This window comes from Echeneis naucrates, chromosome 8 (genome assembly GCF_900963305.1).
Source record: "Echeneis naucrates chromosome 8, fEcheNa1.1, whole genome shotgun sequence".
NCBI lineage: Eukaryota > Metazoa > Chordata > Actinopteri > Carangiformes > Echeneidae > Echeneis > Echeneis naucrates.
Window position 1 is genome coordinate 8,380,425 of NC_042518.1, and position 23,040 is coordinate 8,403,464.

The window sequence follows — 23,040 nt, forward strand, 5'->3', positions numbered from 1 at the left end:
TCCTTTTATGTCCCACTTAAATATTCATAATTCTCCTCAGGGCATGCCTCTCTGGATCCATGTGACATTAGGGCAGCAGATGGCAGAGCTGCTTTTCATTAATTACAAACATCTCCCTTGGCAGACGTGAACCCCCCACTCACAAGTTTACGCATGCTAGTGCGCATTGACACAGCTTCAACAGCAGCTATTCGAACATAGCTGAATGCATGACAATTTATTTTTATTTAGAAAAGGCTGGAGATGGTATTTCATCATGCCCCGAATTACGGAACTAGATGCAACAGGGCAATTAATGGCAAATGAAATGGCTCAGTTGGCATCTACATACAGCACATGTATTATGCTACTGTTTCTATGTGTCCAACCCTTCCTCTGCTTTTCATTGAAGCTCCTATTTCAACTTAATTCAATTCATTGAGCAAAAAAAACAAAAAACAATAAAAGACATTACTGCCACTAGCTGGCATGATGACGTTTGGCACTTTAATTGCACCCACTCAGGGGAAGGCAGGCAGGCAGACCGGCTGGCAGGCAAAAGGGTGGATAATGGAGGAATCAGTCAGCCACCGACTATCCAAAAAGGAGAACATGTAGACGCTAGAAACAAGTGAGAGGCAGATAAATAAAGGCCATTATGAGTGAGAAGTAGGACTGTCATTGACTTCTACAATAATGCAGCTGCAGCTTGATTTCTGTGCTGGGCTCCTTACCATCATCTCATATGCCAGACTTGCCTGTTTCTCTGCTATCCCATTTTCCTCTTTTCATGACTTGTGCTCAATGTGGATATTCCAGACTCATGGTGGTTTAAATGAGTTACATTTTTGAATCCTTATTAAATGCAAATTTTAAGTATTACGTTGCAGTATGTAGTTTTATTTCTAATATCTTTAAAGATAAAATGTCCATCTTGGCAAATTTGAATGGTGGGCTCTTTCAGTTAACTAAAGGTAATGTTTAGAGCCAAAGTTTACGTTGACTTGTCAGGATGAAAGAAATGAGCAAGCTTGTCATCCAACTGCATCTGGCACCAAAACAAAAGCAACTTCAAGGTTATGCCTGTTTTGCCTCTTGTCTATGCTGTGTCTTGTTGGGATTACAGGTCAGAGCTGGCTGGTTAGCATGCTAATGTCAATAGATATATTTCTGATCATGACATGACCATTTTGACTCCTTTCCACATTGTTGATATTAGTTCTCAATTTGAACATTTTTACCCAAAGGTCTAGGTAAATCTTCCACATTGCACCTTTAACTGGAATATGACAATGCAAGGTCAATGTTGTTGACCTTATTTGTTGTAGGAGGATTATTTTCCTGTTCACTGAGGGTTGGAATATGGACATCAGGACATGAGGTGCTGAGTGTCAGACGTTCTCATACAGTCTAACCATGGTCTTTGTTATTAAGTCAACACTGCAAATGAATCATCTGATGTGCTGAAGACATTTAGTTCTTTAAACCTCTGAAACTGAACCAAGCAAATTGCAATGCCCAGTCACAGTTCTTCCCTCTAAAAGCAGAAACAAAATGACAGATCACTGGACTAGTCTGTGTGACACGTAGGGAGTGTCCTTTATCTTACCCAAGCAGCTCGCTTCACCGTTCTGCTTCTGTCCTCAGCCTGATTCCTACTGATCTACAGTGTCAATTAGAAAGCCAAGCACAGTCAGTCAAGGCAGAGGTCCCCCCTGAGTCCATATCTGTTTGAGGGTCCTTTGTTCTCACTGTCACTAAGTGCTTGTTAACTGTTCGGCTTCTCTCTAATATTTTAAGGTCTCAGCCTCACTATCCAAAGACAATGTATCAATTTGCCCCATTTATTAATTGGTAAGCACTTTTATGAAAAGCAATGAACAGGTCTGCATTTCAAATAAAATTTGAATGCATTGAATGAAAAAAAAAAAAAAAAAAAAAAAAAGACAAAACAAAAACCAAATACCAGCATTGCCATGTTTTTGAGGGGGGAAGAGGGAGAAATCATCCACTGAGTAGAAAAATAGGAAAATGCTAAATAAAATTATAACTCATGCAAATCCATTAATAGCAATGTTCATCTAGTTTTTGTTATGATAATGTGCTTTGAAAAGTCGCAGCCATGTTTGTGCACTTAAAACTCAGTGAGTGTTGAGAAGTGTATAACACACTCGTGTACATATTGAATTTTACCAGCCAAAGCTGCAGATGTCAAGTAAAAATTTAAAATGGAAGTGATTCATATAACATTTGTCCTTATTTATTTCACAGTGCCTCTACTGAGGATGGACTGACTCAGTGTTGCAAAGGATGATGGCTCAAGTTGCATCTCTGTGTGTCACTCATATCTGGTGAGTTATACACCAAATCCTCTTACAATAACTTTATTAATCACCTGCTCTATAGTTAGATTGACAGTGATCATGAGACGTAAGAATTCTTCAGTTAAAAAAAAAGAAAAAAAAAAAGGAAAGGTTATAAATGCTATTTAAGTACCGAGTAAATGGTCCTTCCAACACAGCAATTCATATTACAGACCAAGAAAAGCACCAAATCTGGGAAAGTGTTCAACAAGGTAATGTTTGAAAGTGTTCAACAAGTGTTGTTGAAAATGGTTCCAGGTGTATAATTAATATTATTTTTATCATTTGACTGATGACAGCTCTTTCCCCACACATGACCAGATCTGTTTCTCCATTTCACCTCATCTTTAAAAAAAACAAAACAAAACAGATATATTGCCTTTATGAGAACACATCGGCTGCATCCCAAAACATGGAGACTAATAAGCTGATAGTGCCAGTTTTCGCTGAAGTTATGTGCCAAGAATGACGTAAGAGACACAGCTGACGATGTCTGGTTACAGTCCGAAGAGAGAGACACAGAAGCATAATAAGAATTGAGTGACTGGTTCATTATGAGTTGCCAAATCTGTTGACACTCCAAGTTCATATACTGCAGGTGCGTGCATGCGTGTGTGTGCGCTTACCAATAAATGTGCCATTGAATCTGTGAGTGAACAGACTGCCAGCCCACATTAACAATCCAACTATGGTGAGATTCCTCTTCATAAGAGCCTTTTTATGTTTACTGTGCTTACTTTGTCTACTAAATTTACACACATCTGAGAGCCAAAGCCAATTTCCTTTTGAACTTGCAATAAGTTTTTTCAACTATCCAAACTGTTTTCAGCCCACTTAGCTACTAAGCTGTTATCAGCACTATCCACAACACAATGAGGGCTCAGTCATCCAGTGCCATCATGAACCACTGCGTACTGCAGCCAATGCAAAGACATGAGTTGGCCAAAACACATAAAATCCAACCTTAAGGAGGAATTACAGGTCTAGGAGAAATGATTGGCTCCGATTTATGTGGGTTGAAGGTCAGGAGTCAATATTTGTGGCTTCAATTTACAGTCCTGTGACAAAGGACATGTCAGAGACATAGGATCAAACATGGATGTTTGTTCCCTTGGATTTATTGTTCGCATGTTCTCTAAAGGAAAGTGTTTTTTGGAAGAAGAAGGAAAAAAAAAAAAAAAAAAAAAAAAGGAGATTTACTGATGTGCCTTAATACAGTATATATATATAAAAACACTGTGTAAACATTTTTGGACAATATGTGCTGAGAAGGAAATCTGTAGGAAATAATTGCCATGCTTACACATCAGTCAGGCTCCAATGGAGGTTGAGCTACCAGAATCCAATAACTGCAGAGCCACATTTACATGAAGGAAACCCAGAATTCACACTGACAGAAATATCATTCATCTTTTGCAAATGCTTCAATGTGGAAATGGATCCAAGTAAATGAGATCCAGGGAGCACGCCTGTTACTTTGCTCTCCGGTGAGGATTCACCACCACATTGTGAAACGCAGGTGTATTCTGAAGATGTGATCAGTGCTGGAAGACTGAAAAGTGTGTTGCACATGAGCTTCATGGGTTTTAGGATATAACATTTACATGTAACTGCTTGGATAGGTCACAATAATAATTGTTTCCGTAGCAGCTGAATCTGCTATAGCAGAGAAAAGTGAATGGATATTAATTTCCCATTACTGTAATGAGGGGAGAGAATGGGCATCTTTCCCTTACTACCTTACCTCATGATAGTCAGGGGTGAAGGGCCGAGATCTGTACATTTATTTTTAATGCATCTTTCACATTAATGGCTGCAAAGAGTGCCAACATGCAGTCACACTTCAAATTTATCTCAAAATCAGACAAGCAAAAGGTTGAGTGAAGATTTTTGCTGTCGCCTGATTCATAGCCCCCACCCCCACATACATACTAAGTATAGCTAAAAATAAGATCAGAGGGAAGTGGAATCCAAATCAATGGGGCTTCCTCATACGAGTAAAAATCCCCCTCTAATGTGCTTAAAAATGGAAACTTGAAATATACATGTCCTGACCCTTCTATGAAGGGTTGAAACTTCAGGTCTGACACACAGGGGTCAACATGATGCTTAACTTCCCTAACCCTGCTGAAGAAAGGTCTTTTTTTTTTTTTTAACGGAGTAAGTATATACAAGCTTACAAGATTTTATATTTGGTGGCATTCTATACCAATTATTTTGTAAATTTAATATATCTCCTTTCATGCCTCTTAATTTCCAGGTTTAGATTTAATCAGAAAGAAAAGAAAACCCACAGTCAATTAAAATTTCGGTCAGGCGTAGTTCTGTGAGAAAGAGATGTCCTTCAGTGTCCCAGAATTTAACGGCTGACATTTCACTCAGAACCACTCCAAGGGAACATCCAAATTTCAGGGATTACTGGTGTGGCCACACTGAATGTCCATACCACATTTCATTGACAGAGATATTTTGGTCTGTTGTGGATGGACTTACCGACCAAGACTGCCTCGACAAGAACTAAAGGTGTGTGAAGGTTTTGCCAGGTTGTGCCACATGTTCCTCCATCCATTGCAACTGAATCTCACAACACCATATCCTCAACACTGCCAATGGAAATCACTGCAATGCAAACTACAAACAGGCTGATATGAATTAGTATGCCAGGTGAGATCCTTGTCCCTTAAACCTGTCAGAAGCATTTTATGGACCACTCTTAGATGAAGTACTCTAAGTAAATCATTGGCTAAGGAAAGCTGGGTTTTAATGATTCCTCTCCTTTTGGTGGTAAGTTGACCTGTTGTAGATGACTTCATCTCCAGAACGTAACATTTGATAATATCCCTTTAAACTGAGATTTTTTTTTTTTTTGGTGATTCACTCATTGAGGGATTTTTAAACATTGCACCTCATATGTTGACGTGGGTATGATATATCTTGTTCACAAATCGAGCAGAGATCAGGGAGTTCAAAGTGTGTCACGCATCCTTCAAGGGATGTCACAACATTGACTAAAAACCACGTCAACCTTAAGGTGATGACACCAGAGGTATCACATACCAAAAAAGTTCTCAGGAAACATCATCTGGCAACCTGAATCTTATGATGCAAAGATACTTCTAAAGATAAGTTAAAACTTTGATTTAGTGGAGGGGACAATGTGTGCCAGAAAAATATTTTACCGTAATCCACCCAGTGGTTGTTGAAATGTTAAAGTCTGGAACACAATGGTGGACTGACAAACCAACAGACTGAGACTGACGTGCCATGAGGCTAATAAGGCTGATGCCTAACCCTCAGAGGCATACTTCAAGATCTATCCTGCAAAGTCAAACTAGTGATGCTATTTTATGGAGGCCATGAGGTGAAGCTTGCGGTTGCATAAAAAGTCTTTCACTCGGGGAGCTGTAAAAATAATTGACAGCTGGGTGCAGCTCCCCCATCTCTCAGTAGAGGTGAGAAGTGCTGCCCTTCTAACCTTCCCTGCATTTACATCATACGAAGGGAAGGATTTCATGGGGTGAGCTAGATTGCAGGGAGGAAAAGATGACGAGGGGTTGTTTCCCCAACATGTCAGAAATAAATAAGTTAATTGGCTTCCCTCTGAGCAGCTTTGCTTTTCAGCTGTTCCCAGAAAAGAGTTCCTCCCATTTTTCCCCCCTTATTTGTCTTACATCCCTCCTAATGGCTGGCTCTTTGACTCTAGCGGAATTCGTTTTTTTTGAGCCTCAAGATATTTTCATCTCGGCAGTGGAGACAGAATCCTTTCTCAGACTGACAAAGCATTTGGGACTGATCATGCTTGCAGCTAAAGATAAATTCACCGACTTCTCTGCAGATTTCTGCGGTGGTTGGATGAAAGCAAGAAAAAACAAAAAAAAAAAAAAACAAAAAAGTTTTCCCTAAGGCTACAACATTTCTAAGAATCAATAACGAATACTATATTTAGTCAGATGATGCCTAATGCAAAAAACAAAAATTAAACTGTGAGCCACTGATAATGGGACTCCAGAGTGTGACTACAGCAGACTGGGACAGAGCAAGTGCCATGTCGAATACTGGAATAGATTTGGTATCCTCATATGCCATATATTAATTTTGGGGACCCCAATTATATCCTCTGCTAGTCTGTTGTGCACAAAATTCAAACGTGGTTAGCATTTCCTCCCTTCCAAATAATGACTTAATTTCTGTTTCGGTCCTTTTCACACAGTTCTAACGCTGTAAATAAATCTGTGTGAGTAATGTTTGCTAAGAAACTCCAGTGACTAGCTGTTTTCAAACACATCTGGACCTTTATAAATAGTAAACTAATATTGTCTGTAGTCAGCCATTTAAGATTTACAGTATATAGTATCTTCACTATGAATCAGCGGACTTGGGCCACAGACAGTGTGGAGGAGTTGGAATGTATTGAGAGAATGACTAATGTCTTGTTTTGCGCAAAAAGAAAAATATTGAATAGCATCATGCTTTTTAATAACTGTACCGTACCCAGCGAAACAAAGGATTGCAGTTCTAATCTTTGTCTGAGCACAATGAGAAAACCAATGACTGCTTTTAACTACTGTCTCAGAACAGGCCTTTGTTTTTTCTTTATTTGTCAGCATGGAATAGTTTTGATGTTTTTCATGGCTTTTTATAGATAAATGAGTCTTGTTCACTTTTAAAAATTGCATACATGAAGCTTCTCATGTTTTGATAAATTTTTCGTCACTTATGTGTTTAATATCTAATTAAAAACATTTTCATTCACATCATCTAAATCTCAGAGATAAAAAAAATTTGTCACTGTGCAGATTGTTGAGTTATATCTGTGGAGGCATAAATATATGTCCAAGACAAGCGTAGAATATTCTCTTAATAGGTAAATTCTATTTCTAAAGATGCATGCAATTTATTTTCTGAAATAAAACTCCAGCTGTCTTTTCATAGACACGCTGAAAACCAAACCTTGTATCTCTTGGAGAAGGAAGAACCAACAGGGGCACAAGGAGAGTAGATGGATGTAAATGTAAAGAGAAACAAGGAATCCAAGTGTCATCTGATTTTTTTGTGCCTGTGAGTTTCTGTGTGTTTTGTACTTCAGACATTAAACTGTCATCTGGAGTACAAAGAACACTTCGAAAGGTCCTTTTCACCGAGACAGAAAAAAAACTGAACTGCACAAGTCATTTCCACCTGGCTGATACCTATCAGGCTCTACTCATGACCTGATGGAAGTTAAAAAAAGAAAAAAAAAGAAAAGGAAAATCAGCCTTTTAGCTCAGGTATTTATGTGGAGGAGGGAAGAACAAGGGGAAAAAAAAAAAAAACACACAAAGACAAGCTCTGCTCAATGGTCAATCTCAATCACCTGCCCATCAGTTACGACCTGCATTACCATGGCAACAGATGATCTGGACAGGCTGCGCCATGCAAGTGCACTATTTTCTCTGATTTTCAATAACAATACCCGGTCTGATCTGTGCACAAGAGAAGAACTCCCTTTGTGTGCTGGTGATAAAGACCACTCAGTAATTTCACAATAAGGAGCAATCCTGTTCACCTTATTAGGCTTGTGTGGAATTATTTGTCAGAGTAAGAGATAGATATATATATATATATATATATATATATATATATATATATATATATATGCACTAAGAGCATCATGCAATAAATATGATTACATTTGTTTTCATGTTTGTGAATGCTCTGCCCCCAACAACCAGATTTTATAATGAAATGCAATTATAGCTCTGACTCATTGTATTTTAAGCCTAACAAGGCTCCAGTGCAGCGCAGTAATCCTGAGAACATGCTGAGGGTTAGATGAAATGAGACTACAATAAACAAGACGGGAGAGAAAACAGAGCATCTTGCTGCAGCTTTGAAGTGGGAACTGGATCAAATCCCCATACGAAGCAAATTGCCTTTCTTTCCCACCAAAACCATGTTTCCTAAAAATAACAATTACTCCTCGTCTATCTGTGTCTGTCCTTCTTGGGAAGACAAGCATCAAAGACCTTCATGTTTTCCGACTCAAAGTCTGGCCTCTAAACTTCTTAAACAAGCACAATTTATATGATTTGTGCAGTTGCATTGGGGGTAATTTTGCATGTGTGTAGTCATACTCTGGAGTAAGTCCAGGCATGCTCATGCTGATTTAGCTCATCTGGCACTTGTGACGACTGAGTTGCTTGGAAAATGGATACCGAATAATTAAACAGATCATCTGCAGTATGACATGAACGATCCTCATGACTTTGGAGAAGACTCTTCTCCAAGCCAAACTATTTGACATGAAACCATGCAGAGAGAATGGGAGTGTTGAGGATGATAATGAAATTATTCAAGTCCCACAGCTCTGTGCCACGCTGAAATTAAATAATACGAGAAAAGAGCCGACTAAGCATCAAACTTTATGAGTTTTCTACTTTCATCTTCATTAGCAGCAAATGCAGCAGACAGAGATGGCAGATGAAAGTCTCTGCTTTGGTTAGATAGGCCTAAATTTACATCAGAGCTACAGACACTTTGTTAGAAGAGATGTTACATAAGTAAATAAATCAACTGCTCATCCACCCACAAACTCTTGCAACCCACACACAGAGCTATAGAATGGTTGGATACTTTAGCTCAACACACATACACCAGGATGTCTCTCAGGGCTGTGAATTATCTGATAAAAATCTGCTGTTGCCCTTACGCTCAATGTGATGGCCTTAAATTTGGCACTTTAAAATATGTAAATTGACCAAGATGGCTTCAGGAAGTTTGGTAAAGCAACAAATCAGGAAACTAATAGAGATAATGGAGGAAGGGTTTGGTCCCTATTAAAACTGGGTACACAACTACTGACGTATTTGAAATGGCCAAAAAAAAACAAAAAAACAAAGCAAACAAGGTAGGAATGTGTGTGAATATGTGAATTTGCCTATGGCAAAAGGTTTTACACATCAAAGTTTGTCTACTGGTGTTTGGACTACGGTACAAGTTATGTAAAGTGTTGTGGGGCTGCAGCGGGAGTTGTGCAAAGTCTCATACCTTGCCTTGAGTGATGTCACACAGGACAGTGTTGGTTGGATGGGAAAACAAGTTTGAAAGTGAAAAATATTGTGTGCTAGAAATTTCCAACCTCTGAAGCCTGCCAGTCATCTCTGCTCGCAGCTAGCGCATGAACCTCCATTAACTGCTACTACAACAGTACACCTGAATTTCTGACAAAACAGAATAAAAAGATCTCTGCTTTTGTTGCATTGATTTCAACAGCAAAGTTTTCTGCCTGCATACTAAAAATCACACTATAAATATATTTGTAAGACATCTGATAAGAAACATAACATTAAATACTGTTAAATGGTGTTTGTGTGTACTCATGTCAGTGAATGTAAGGAGATTGAACTTATTTTAAACAGAGTGTGTGAGAGCGATAACTGCAACATGAAAGTGTACCGTTAACGCCAGATCTCAGCCATCACCTGTCAGTCTGTTCACGTCACAGACAGATGGACGCACATGGATGTGATCATTACAAAAGATGGACACAGATTTTTCCTGGCTGCCCATTTGGAATCACAAAACTGGCACATGAGCGGCACAGTGATCAGCCAGGGAATCAAAAAATCTAAAGCATGTCAAACTAATTTAAGAAATCAATATCCTGTCTTGTAAGACACCTAACACAGGAAATACTTGTATCTCTGGGGAATATAAAGACACTGAATAGCTTACCAAAAAAAAAAAAAAAAAAAGAAAAAAAAAAAAAGGAAAAAACCTACTTATGGCCCTGCTTTACAAGAGGCATTAAATCAGAAAATGCGGATGTGCATGTGTCTGCTTGCGGGTCTCCGTCCCCTCATCCCCTCTCTATTGATTGAAACTCACCCTGAAGTCAATTCCCACAGTGGAGATGAAACTGCCAGCCAGGAATGCTCCATCTTTAAAACGGACCAGTAGACAGGTCTTCCCCACACCAGAGTCTCCAACCAGCATCACCTGTTCAGGCAAACAAGAGGAAGAATGAGAGACTGAGGCAGGAAATACTGGAGGGTCAGACAGCAAGGCATAAGAGAAGTGTGAGGGATAAATGTTAAAGAGTGATTCACCTGTTGATAAGAAGTGTCAGACAACTCCAATAACTAGCAAAGAATAACATTTAAAAACATGCATGTGCAAACACCAATGCCTAATTTATTGTCATCAGACCACTGGGCTCATTCAGCTAAACCAGTCTTGGTATTTTGGGTCTTGACCAGTGAATGAGTGCACGGCTGCTCATTACGGCCACCAGCGGATATCCATCGTCCTGCCCATCTGTGTGTGTCTGTGTTTGCACATTGGTGCATGTCCGTTCACCTATGCAACAGACATGTTTGATTCATTCCTGCCAAGCAGGCTTTCTATTCACCTTTCCTGCTCATGTGTGATCACTGTTATCAGCTTAGCCCCAGGACTGTGGGACCTAGGCAGAGAGGAGATGAAAAAAAAAAAAAAAAGAGAGAGCAGTAACAGGTGCAAAATGTGGCGCTGAGCGGGTAAAACGCTCTCACCCCCTGTTTTTCTCTCCACGTATTGCTCTTTTTAATATCTACAGCCATCTCTCCTCTCTTGTCACATCAAGTGTTTGCAGGATGCTGTCATTAGCTTTTTGTGAATAAAATTAAGAATACTGCTGAGAAAAACAGTGTGAGCTGCTCCTCTCTGCACAAGAGGGACGATATGGCTCAAACTCTGCTAAGGCACAATTGTTTATTGTCAGTGGGCTTGGTGTGTACAACAGTTGTGCTCAGCCAAGTAACTAAATGGGAACATCTACTTAAAAAAAAAAAAACAAAAACAAAAACACAAAGGCATCAGCACTTGCATTAAGCAGCTGCTTCATCAGAACATGGAGTAGGTGTTGAAGTCCCTTGAAGCTGTACCGGGGGCACACACTGAGGCTCTGTGGGCGTCAGTCTGTGTTTGTGTTGTAGTGGAGTGACAGCTTTCGACTCACAGCGTAGCTCGGCAGATCTCAACCCGCTGACACAAACACTGGTCCGACCAGTGGCACCGTGTGCGTAAATGATTTGTTTGACTGCCGTGGCAGGGCGGTGTGCGCCCTTCCAGGGTATCGATCGTCCTATTGACACAGCTGGCGTTGTTTAATGAATGAGGTGGCAGAGGAGGCGTATAAAGTGGACCGTGTGTGCTTTTACCGTCTCTACCTGCTCATCCCGAAAAGAGCCAAAGTATCCAACCGACTCCCACTGTGATTATTTACTCACACTGACCTCTGCCGCTGTTTACCAGTTTGCACCGCACCCATCTGATCCCCGAGCTGTCTTTGGAGCACACTTGTATCCGAGTCTTACCTTAAAGGCGATGTCATAGAACTCGCTGCTGTTGCTGATGGAGGGTCTGCTGGGATGGACCACGCCGTTCATCTGCACGATGCCCGGGCTGCTCCTCGCCGCTTTCCCGGCGCCTTTCCCGGTGGGGCTGCCCGCAGACGGACTGCTGGCGGCGGTTTTGCCTTTGGCAGTCTTCTTGCGAGACATTTTTCAAGGTTTCCAAACTACCTCTCTGCTAATCTCAGCTATAGCGAACCACACAGAAGAAAGAAAGAAAAAAAAAATCCCCGACCTGCGAGAGGTAAGACTGAAAAGTTGGAGAGGCGACGAAGTGAGAGTGCCCCCCTCCACCTCCTACTCCACAAAAAACAAAACCAAACAAACAAAAGAGAAACAAAATCACCTGCTCGTCGGACGCATGTTCCTCTAACCTCAGACACTAACTGCTCCCTGCTGTCAGCAGTCTGCGCTGATGAGCCACTAAACTCCACCTGGAGCGCAAAACGGTGAGACCACCGCGCGCTGCGCCTTTCTTTCTCTCTTTTTTTTTCCCCCCAAACAAACAAACGCACCGAAAGGAGCGCTTACATTCTCATTTTAAACCTGCAGACATCCTGCGGGACGAATGAATCCACCGTGAGAACTTTAAAGGCACCATGCGACGTCACGCTGTCTGTTGCCAGCGTACCAGCTGTGCGTCACGTGACTTCATGTCGCTCGTCGCCAGCGAACCAGCTGCACGCCACGTGACTTAATGTTACGCGGCTATACGTATATGACCTACACGGGCCACCGTAGTCAGCCACAGGACGCTCTCCGTGGTGCTGAAAAATGGCTGCGGCCGATCAACCGCTGATGATCCGTCTGTCTGCCCCTCAAAGCCTTGAAAATAAGATGTCACAACAAAAGATTTATTCAGAGTAACCTGTTCTCTATAATGTGCCCTTCTGTGGTCAGTACGTGAATATTTTTGCTGTCATGTTATCGAGTAGTATAATATGGTGTTGCTCATATGCATGACAACAGAAGCTATTACTCTTTCCCTAATTGATCTTTATTTTTCATCTGGAGGGCTGGACTAAAAATAAAAAACAGATGGATTAACATAATATTCTTATTTTAGATTATATGTGTTAAACTAATTGAATGAGACATTGAAGAAATTACCAAAATGTTCAACTTAGTTAATATAAGAGAAACTAAAATGCATTAGCTTTTGATCTGGTTCTACCAGCATGAGCTCTCCCTGTATAAAGCAGATTATAGAACAGATGCTAGCAGGCAGGTGATGAGCCTTAGCCACCTGTGGAACCAACCTCAGATGTGATTTCAATTAAGCACCACAAGAGGGCAATACAGGAATGTAGAATAAATTCAAAGAAAACGGGGTTGCAATGCAGGGTGAAGTCAGCTTCACTTCAGTGAGCGTTTTTACTTAAGAATTACATCGCACAAATATGAATGATACATTATTGTAATACAGTTTAAAATGGGAGAAAGCTCTTTCTTATAGTGTACTTTGGTGATAATCCGATAGATTCTTACTTAGAAATGTCAGCTACAACAATAACATTACATTTTCACCGATACACATAGAGGATCCTAGAGGACATGCAGGTTGTAATCAGAACAAGCCAGTCACGGAGCTGGTCACTGGCCTTTTTGTGACACTTAAGCACACCAGCCATAATTCCTAAACCAATTCAAACATCTCTCCAAAACATGGACATGGATGTTGCTCTGTTGCCGGGTCCACATATTGTCTGCGTTTGCAACAAAGAACAGCAGCATATTCTGATTAGACCCTGATCCTCTGTGGGCTGTAATGGGACGCTGTTGTTCTTTTCCCCCTCTGCAATCTAGTTTGTTACACAACATGAAATTTGTGTATGATACAACTGCCTTTGTGTTCATGTGCCAGGCTGTCCAGGCTCATTATGATATGCTCAAAAATCACAGCACAGAGATCCTCATTTCCTTCCCAGAACAGGAGAATGGAATGAGCTTGTGTTACCTCTGACCTTTTACAATGTGTAGCATGAATGACTCAAGGCTCAACTCTCAAGGAAGCTGCTTAATGTATACAGTTATCAAAGCAACAGCAGAGCAATAAACATTGTTAGTTATTAACATGAGGTGGATGAACAGCAGTGATACTGCCACTTCTTCCTGGAACTGTCATGGACCAAGAAATCATTTTTGGCAGATCCTCATGTGTTTAATATTAATTTTGCTCAATATTTGATGTAAAAATTCAATTTTAGCATACTCTTACATTAAAGTACAGAGCATATGCTACTCCTCTCTTTATTTTCCCACAGCTAAGTTTGAGGTTTAGTATGCAGACTTCTTAGGGACATCACCTAGTTGACCACAGTTCAGAAGTACTGAGATGTTTGGTAATAAGTTTGGTTTCTGTCCCTAAATCAGCCGCCTGTCAGCATTTTTTCCACACTCCACCCCACTCCTGGAGAGGAACAGAGTAGGAAGTGGCACGTCACTGGTTTGAGGGAATACAAACCCCCAAATCCACCAACCCCCGCATGCTACTCCACTCGACAGCTGAGATTCGTTCTGCCTCCAAAGCAGCTGTCTACTTTGGCAACAGCTGGGCATTTTGGAGGGAATAGGCGATGTGGAGAGAGGAGAGTGTCATTGGAATCCATCCTGCCTTTAGATAAATTAGCAGCCTTGTCAAGACGAGTTAAACATGCCAAGCAAACGTACTGTACATCATGAAGCTATAATGTGTAATTGCGTCCCATATGCTTGTATGTATTTGTGAGTTTAGCGTCTGTCATTTATGGCAACAATGACATAAATATGTCTGTAAGGACAAACAGTGGAGGTAGACGAGAACAATTTAAGCAAGAAATGTGCGTTTTCTTTGTGAAAAACAGGACAAGCTTGCTTTCATGTACAATGAAGCAGCTGTGTGATTCAGCTGTCAAGAATGCATCAAATCACATCGTTCCAACATGTTAATTAGGAGCAAATTACAACACCCTTTACTGGGTGCGAGCATAGTCAGAGCTGTATCACTTCCGCGACATCGAAGTGCAAGGGTAATGTGCTTGGTCAAGTTCTTCCAAAAACTTAGTGACTGGACACAAAAGGCATAGAGAAGGTGGCTCTATGAACACAAATGCGCACGTGTGTCCAGCGCAGCAAGGTCATCACCCCTCATCAGAGCCGCATCACTCTGCAGGCACGCCCAAAGCCCAGGCATTTGTCAGTTTACCCAAGGTCAGGTGCCCCAAACGTCGACTGTGCGGCGTGCAGCAGCCTGGCCAGTCGCTCAACCTAAGTCGCAGCAACTGTTTATCTGTTGGCTGCTCTTCCTCTCAGCTGCCTGCGGCCTGAGTACTGCAAGGAGGGGCATGCCAGCCGACACCCCTGTTTGTCAGGGTTTGGCACGAGCAACCATCAGTGGACTGGTGCTGCCTGGCACTTATTCGCTCCCTGAAGAATCTTAAATGAGAGAAACAGAAAGAGAGTGTGTGTGTTAGAGAAAGAGAGAGAGAGAGAGAGAGAGAGAGAGAGAGAGAGAGGAGAATGTGTGACATGGGTGCTGCTTGTTTATAGTGTATTAAATTTGATTTGTATGTGGTTATATTGGACATGTCTTAATGAATCATAAAATCTTAGATTCTGAGCCTTCACAATAGCTGGCACTGTGTTTACCTTCATGCTGACTTTAATGTCATCCTTATTATTAAAATTCTCTTTTAACTCCACAACAGTTACATACTAATGAGTTACATTTACAGCCTTCTAAAATATCACATTAGACATCTTAGTACCGTTAAATTATTTGAACCTTTGAATAGTTTTTATTGCAATACCATAATTCCCAGCCTTTTGTCTCATGAGCCGTTAAATTAAAACACTGGGTGTACAAGAAACCAATTTATTTACTCATTCTGTTTGATAGCCATTAGAATGGCAGCCACTCTTCCAGGCGGCCTGTATGTCAGACTTATCACAATTCAATTCCACAGGCTCTAAGAGATAAAACCAGTCCATAGACAAGTTGAGAGAAGACTTGAATGTAATAAAATGTTCAGAAGCAGAATGTCATGATGTAGAGGTCTTGGTCGGGCCAAAAAAGTAAGTAAATAAATAAATAATTCTATCACCAAGTTGTGAGGACATATTAGAGCTAAGGAAATTTTTATCTGAAATTCATCCAAGGAAGTTTATTTCAGATGGATTTATAACGCATGTTTATTGTGGCTACTGTAAATGTACAAACACGTATCCTGAGTCCAAAATTGAATTTGATGTAATGATTTATGGACTTTTCTCTACTTCTCAATTCCAAGTTAAAATATTTTAACATATCCACACAAGTGCAGGAGAAAATGGAAAGAAATGAACCATTACAAAAACAATGTGTTGGTGGTGGATTGAAATTGCCTTGGCATGATCACTTCACTCAATCATGCCATATTTTAATGTGCTAAACCGGCAAAGCCAAGCGCTGACTTCAAATCTGTCATCATACACAATTTTTAATTCTCTTTCCTCTATGTCGTAAAAAAGGTGACACCATTATTACCTTTCCAAAGACGTCATTGCTGCATCTCACTGTCACACACGCAATTTCCACCTCTTTTTTTTTTTAAACACAGTTTTCACAGTCACAGCTGTAATTTTTATTTTAATTTTTTTTCATTTTTAATTTCGCTGTAACCCAGCAGGGGGTCTGCATTAGTAAGACCTCAAAGGGCCATAACACGGTTTAATCTGAAGTGTTGAAAATAATACATGCCCAACCCTCTCTGGACCCTTTAAAAGATCCAGACATTAGAGTCTGAGCCAGGGTACTGGGATGGAAAAACTCTGCGATGGCAATAATCACTACCAGGGGCCCAATTTCCCCCAATATCTGCTCCTTATTTCATTCTCCTTATTTATTTGAATATGAGCACTTTAACTGAGATTTAATTTGAAACTGCTTCGTGTTTCTATGGATTTATTTAACGTGCAAAACACTTCCATGTTGGGAAAGAGGGTACCGAGTGCACTCACAAATGATGGGTGTGTTATCCAAGGCCGAGCCATAAATCCTTGCTAATCCAGGGTGCTTCCTGCAAGTGTCAGTGTCATCGTAGTCTGTTGCTGTGGTGACCAGATTTATGACCTCACACATGGTGCTGCTGTCAAACAGGAAGCACTTGGTGTGAAGCGCACTGACACACCAAAACATGCAGCGTAAGCGCAGGAGTGATTTAACACAGCGATCATGACATTCAGTGGCCGAAAACATAAAGGCAGATCAAGTTGGGCACTGAGATTAAAGCGCAAAGGGGTGTAAAGCGGATAAAAAGCAGAGATTCACTGCGAGGTGGGACCAAATTGCACAGTGCCATTTCAATCTCCTTGCTGCTCTCAGACGCAGAACAGATTGAGTTTTAGGTGGCTGTAATTTTTCACAGTTTAGAGGAGGCCAGAGCAAAACGTGACTCATGGTCCGCTTTCTTTCTCAGGCTGCAAGACCAGAGGTGGGCTCTCCATGTCTGAGCTCAGCTGGAGCCATGGCAATAAAAGACTATGACACACACGTAAACACACACACACACACACACTTTGCATACAAGCTGCGGCAGAGAGTGGGCACACAAGAACCAACTGGAGAGAGCCATGGTGAGCGGGAAAAGGTGTGAGCAGGAAAAGTGGTGTGTGTGGGTGAGTGTGAATATGTGAGAGTGTGCGTGTGTATTTGTAGAGTTTTTGCAGTTGTGACAGCTGGGATGAAGGAGTGGAGGCGGTGTGTGTGATTGGAGGAGGTGCCAACAGAGCAAGTGTCTCTTTATTTTCATCACACACAAGTGTTATTTTCATCACACACAAGTGTGTCGCTGCGTGTGGATATATGTTAACAAACAGTATGTACATCTGTGTTTGTTCCTGTTAATGTCTGTATTCATGGTAATTTGGTCTGCATGTACAGAACGGCCTCATCTGATAGGAGTGCAATATGGAGCACTCATACATGTACATGAAACAGTATATACATTAACCTCATTTCATCACACATCTGTGTTTTGTTCTTTCTGCCTGTGGTAAGTCCGCTTGTGCATATGCACATACAATAGCAAAGTTTTTTTTATTCACTACACACATTGCTTCAGAGGTTTTAGCAGCGTTTTTGTTACACATGAAGGTAAATATTCTGTAAAACAGAATACTAACACTAAAAAACTCTCAATATAGTATCCATAGTATGATAAAAACAGGGGAAACGATCATGGTTAGGGCAAATGAATTACAGTTTTAGGCAACAAACAAAACCAAAACCAAAGAGAGGTTACGATCTGGGACAATAGTTATTGTAAACATGGCTTGCAGGTCTGTAATGTAAATTCAGATATGCTACACGCTCATCCGCCCCCCCAACCTTCACACTCTCATTTACATATACCGTACAAGACGTCTTGTTCATGCACTCGACGTTTGGATGCAAGTCATGACGTGCAGTCATCTAATATGGGCCTAATTCTTTGGGATAATAATCTGACGTCTGAGACTACAGCTAACACTTCAATACAGAAAAGATGGGGAAGTGTGTGTTGATCAAAGTGCTGACAAATAACATTCGAAAGTTTCAATAGCTTTGCGATACTCCAGAAACAATGTCCTGGTTGCTCTGAACAGTGAGCACAACACATCCTGGACAGTTTTCATTGGTACTATTTCTTTCTTGTTAATATTGTCCGCCCACAGTGAGGTCTGCTGAGTATCAATAACTGGGACATTTCTCCTGGAAAGACACGTTTTTTTCAATACTTTATCTTCCTCCAGACAATTCCAGTCACCTCCCTGTTTTAAGGGGCGAATGCAAAAATCTGGAACTATGTGCCTGGCCAGGCACCAACATCAACAAAATAAGATGCCTTTCCGTAATTTGTGTGAACTGTTCCTTGTTTTTTGTTTTGTTTTATTTATTTATTTATTTATTTTTTGCATAGTTTGGGCAACTTGTCTCGGCTTGCTTTGCATATGATTGCATGTGTTGTGTACGTGAGGTCACTCTTGCTGTTGTAAAAACGAGCCACAGCAGCCGCTGCAGAGAGAGAGGCTGGCAGGCAATGATGAGGTCATTCAGCAGGCGGGATTAAGGCCGTGACAACTGGCGCTGCGGCCAGTGCCAGTGCTGACCGGGGCAGTTGTGAAGCGAGCATGGTGCTGTGGTCCCAGCACCGCACCAGCATTACCCCTCTGTTGTTTTTTCATTAGCTTGGTACTGGCCCAGGGTCCTGTTTGGCTTGCCAGATCCACAGCGTGAACCCACAGTTGTTGCAAAGGCTTTAGGGCCCTCTCCTACTCTCTCTCTTCGTCTCTGTCTGTGGTCACACACTGTGACCGCAGTCTTCGCAGGGAATAAAGGGTCAGGTTACGAACCAAACACACTCGTTAACTCAATTATGCAAGCCTTTAACGCTTTGATGTGTCGCGATAACGGCAGGGTTATTGAAGGCCCAGATGCCATCTGACCACAGCAGAGCTCTGTTGCCACATGCCTCAGCTACAGTCGATGAAAGATGTACAAAATGGACTGGCGGGGGTCAGGAGAAGGGCCACTTATAACCTGATAGGGTTGAAAGATAGGGGCAGACATGGAAGATTTCAAAGTGGATGAAAGCATTTCACTGATCTGTAGATAGGATCCTGACTTTTGGAGTGTGAAAAACATAAAATGGCTCATATGTAATGGACTAAACAGTTCTACATTCGCTCTAACATCTGTTTAATACATGAGTGAGTAACAGGATGTGCAATGCGTGGCTTCAAATTAGGTGACTTCAGTCTCCATTTTCAGTTTTCCTGCACGTTAAATTCTCCTTCTCTCGCAAAATGATGAAAAATACATAAAAACTCAGCAGCTAGACAAGTCTGCATTGGTTCCCTCTTATTATTCAGCTCAGCTTGGACATAAACCTAAAACCATTAGCTGCACCACTGAGACCAATTAGCAAAAGCTAGCTAAACAAACATTCCCTCGCTTTAGCAAAATCTTTTTATACTCTCCCATCCACTTAGCCCTTCAGCTCTCTCTCTCTCATACATGGCTATTAAGTGTGCTTTTTCTTCTGAGCTTCTGATAAGTAATCTATTCTGTTCATCATCAGTGTTCTCGATGGCTTGCAACAGTAGGGATGCTCCATTCAGCCCTGACTTATGGCCTGAAGGCCTGACATATTGATGTGTATCTCCCACATAAGCTCCAGATGTGAACTCACTGGCTTGGTGTTTGGTTCCTACATTTATTGGGGGACTGGGTGGTGGAGCTCAGCTGGAAAATTTCACAGTCAAAGACCAACTGTCTGCTGACAAAGATAATGGCAAAACATTGCTGATTTGAACATCTTCTGGGCCCACTTATATATTCATCTTTGAGAGAAAATGCAGCCTCTGTTCACTGAACGTACGTGAATTTAAACCACAGGAGTCTGATGACAGTAAACATCATTTTCCACTAGGTGGCATTACAGTTGCAAACAGACATGATAGAGAATGAAACACCTGTGGGATCACAACATCTCACTTCACGCTTTGTGCCGAGAGAGTCCAAAATATTTTGGAACGTGTTATTTTGGTATTTAGACAATAAATCAGCTTTCAACTTTTAACAACAGACATCGTTTCATTTCCACACTCGAGATGTGGAACAAGAGGCCATGAAAATGAAATTTAAATTTGTAAGGTAATTTGGGAGCTCAAACTCAGACTGAAAATGATTTTTCTGTGCTCTGTTATCACAAATCCATTGTCAGTTTGTATATTTCTGTGCAATGTCTATGTTCTCATTAATAACTGAAATTAGCTACTAAAATATATTGTCAATTGAACAATAAGAGCCATATAAGCCATAAATTTGGTAATATCAGCGTTTCATAGAAACTGTGGAAATTCATAGACAGTGTCCTTTAACACCCCTTCCTCCACCAAACTCAAGAAATGTACTTCTTGTATGTTTTTTTTTGTTTTGTTTTGTTTTTTTTTTTCACCCACAAGAAGGCACACAGCATAAAACCTTAAACTTTAAACCTTTATCTGCAGATTTTGTCTGATTTCCATTTCAACATCTCTTCAATTTCAACTCTTTAATTTCTTTAGGTGCAATTTGGCATTTTTAAAAATATTTTTCATGACATATGCCTGAACATTTCTCACTCAGATCTGTATCCCTTGTTAGTGCACAATAGCACATGTGGCTGAGATGACAACAACAACAGATTCTTAATGTTATCACCAATAAACTGCCTGCTCTGCCTGCATCACGACATCCACCTGAGAGTGCGACTGTGTCCCTGATGCTGTATGTTCATGTTCCCAAGACAAAAAAGCATGGACAACTACTGTAACCCAGCGAGAGGTCGAGTTTTTCTTTTCCTGCACGCTGCCGTTTGCCCCATTCACATCTACTGGTGACAAAAGTTTAGCAACAGTGAGCAAAGGACGTTCATGACCTTCTCCCCTTATTTTTGGTTCCAGTTCCTGCTCTTAAACTACAGCCAGAAGGACAGCAAAAACAGTGTTTGATGTTGTTAGCGAGGTCTCTCTCTGTCTGCCTGGAAGTCCCCTTCTCTTCTTAACTACCACCAAATGGTATCCTGTAATTCACAACGTGCATGTACATCATTTGAGAGAAGACTAAACCCAGAAGCCTAACCTTGGGATTTCTTTGCCACATGAAATAACTGCCATATTTAATGTAAACATATGGCCAATGAAATAACAATAACACAAATAAAGTATTTAATGTCAGTTATAAATAAAATGAAGGAGATAAATCAAGAGGTTGTGTTAGCCCCAGGAGTGTAATCAATTGGGGACTGGGGACGTTGTGGTTTGCTTATGTCCACGGTGTTTACTTACATCTCACAGGGTCAGAGAGTAGATTAGGAAAGAAGAAAGAAGTGATGTCAAAAGAGGATAAAGTGGGTGCTGTGACAAGAGACTAGAAGATGAGACATGGAAGAGACAATACGAAGAATAAAGAAAGTGAGCACAAGGAGAGAAAAGCCTGGAATCAATAATCTGGTTTCTCTAGTTAGGCAGAGGAGGGGAGAGCGAGTGAGTGGCGCCTGAGGACAGCAAACCGCATCCTTCCTTCCTGCGAGGCAACACGGGGACAAGCAAGGCCACCAGGAGAGGTCACTTGGCTGCAGCCTTACTTCCTGCTCGGGTTGCCAGGGATCAGGATCTAAATATATCTGGGTCACAAAGTGCAGCCACCTGTCTGTGATTGTTTCCCTATGATATTAACCTTGAAGGAAGGCAGGTGAGAAATAGATCCAGAGAAGAGGTGGGGGCATCGTTCTGTGTCTTTTTTTCATCACCAGCAGTATGAAATAGACAAATGAGTGTGGGGATGAGGTACAAAGGCTGCTGATAATCCAACATGTCCATCTGACAATGAGCGAAGGCATGCAGTCTCCTACCTCATCCTGCTAACTGTTATGCCTGCCGTTAAAACAAAGACAGCTCTGTATCAAAACAGCAGGCCTGTATGTGCGTAAATGTGGCAATATGTGGCTGTGTAACTTCACAGCGTGTGGGGTGGTGCTCTGTGCCCGTCTCTCTTTTTAGTTTTTTAACCGTTCCATCTAATCTTCAGACATTAGCAAAGAAGGATTTAAAATAAAAAAGGACAAAACCACTGCACGGTGCCAAAACTTATAATTTGAACATATTATCGGGGGCATCTGGGAGATTAACACACTGGGAGTACATTATTGATGTCAAGACAAAGGAAAATATACAGTGAAATAATGTGCAGTGGATCCAAACATCTAACAAGCTGTTGCGGCACAGAGGGCTAGAAAAGTGGACAAACTTTGCCACTGTGATGGTGAGAAAGGCGGACATAAGCCAGCGGAGGAGTAAGTGGGTGTGTGTGTGTGTGTCCATGTACGTGTGTTTGTGCAAAAGTGTGTTTGAGAGTGTGCCAAGCCGACCAGAAAGAGCTGGCAATTTCCTTGAGATGCAAAGCTTCACCGCACTCCCCAGAGGAGGCCAAATAAACCTCAGATGTGCAGAAGGATCTGGGAAGGGGTGAGGGAGGTAGAGAGGAAAGGGGAGATTTTTGGTGTTTTTTTTTTTGTGTTGTTTTTGTTTTAACTCCATCACTGTAAGTTGTCATCATAGTCAACTCTGGGGAGGTTTGCAGATGTTTATCATGTACAAGGGAGAAGAAAAAAGAAATCATAAATTGTTCCACGATGCATCCAAGGTCACAAGTTCAGATCTATAAAGAACACGAATAACCCTGCAAAGTGTAATTATGGAAGTAACCCTCTGAAATTGTGGACCAAGAGATTTAACCTCACAAATGTGTTTAAATCATTTTTGGGACGACTGATGTCTTTGTGATG

At 41.2% G+C, this 23,040-nt stretch overlaps 1 protein-coding gene across 3 annotated transcripts in view; it reads right to left on the bottom strand.

Annotated features, from left to right (window-relative positions):
* Positions 1-23,040, bottom strand: part of rab26 (RAB26, member RAS oncogene family) — an 84,852-nt gene that overhangs the window by 31,802 nt on the left and 30,010 nt on the right. For 2 of the 3 annotated variants that reach the window (XM_029509155.1, XM_029509156.1), the window contains one exon: positions 10,209-10,319. In XM_029509155.1, the coding sequence (XP_029365015.1) occupies positions 10,209-10,316 (108 nt within the window). In that variant the 5' untranslated portion in view covers positions 10,317-10,319. Of the gene's footprint in view, positions 1-10,208; positions 10,320-11,677; positions 12,266-23,040 lie in introns of those variants that run through there. The other variant, XM_029509154.1, reaches the window with a different exon arrangement.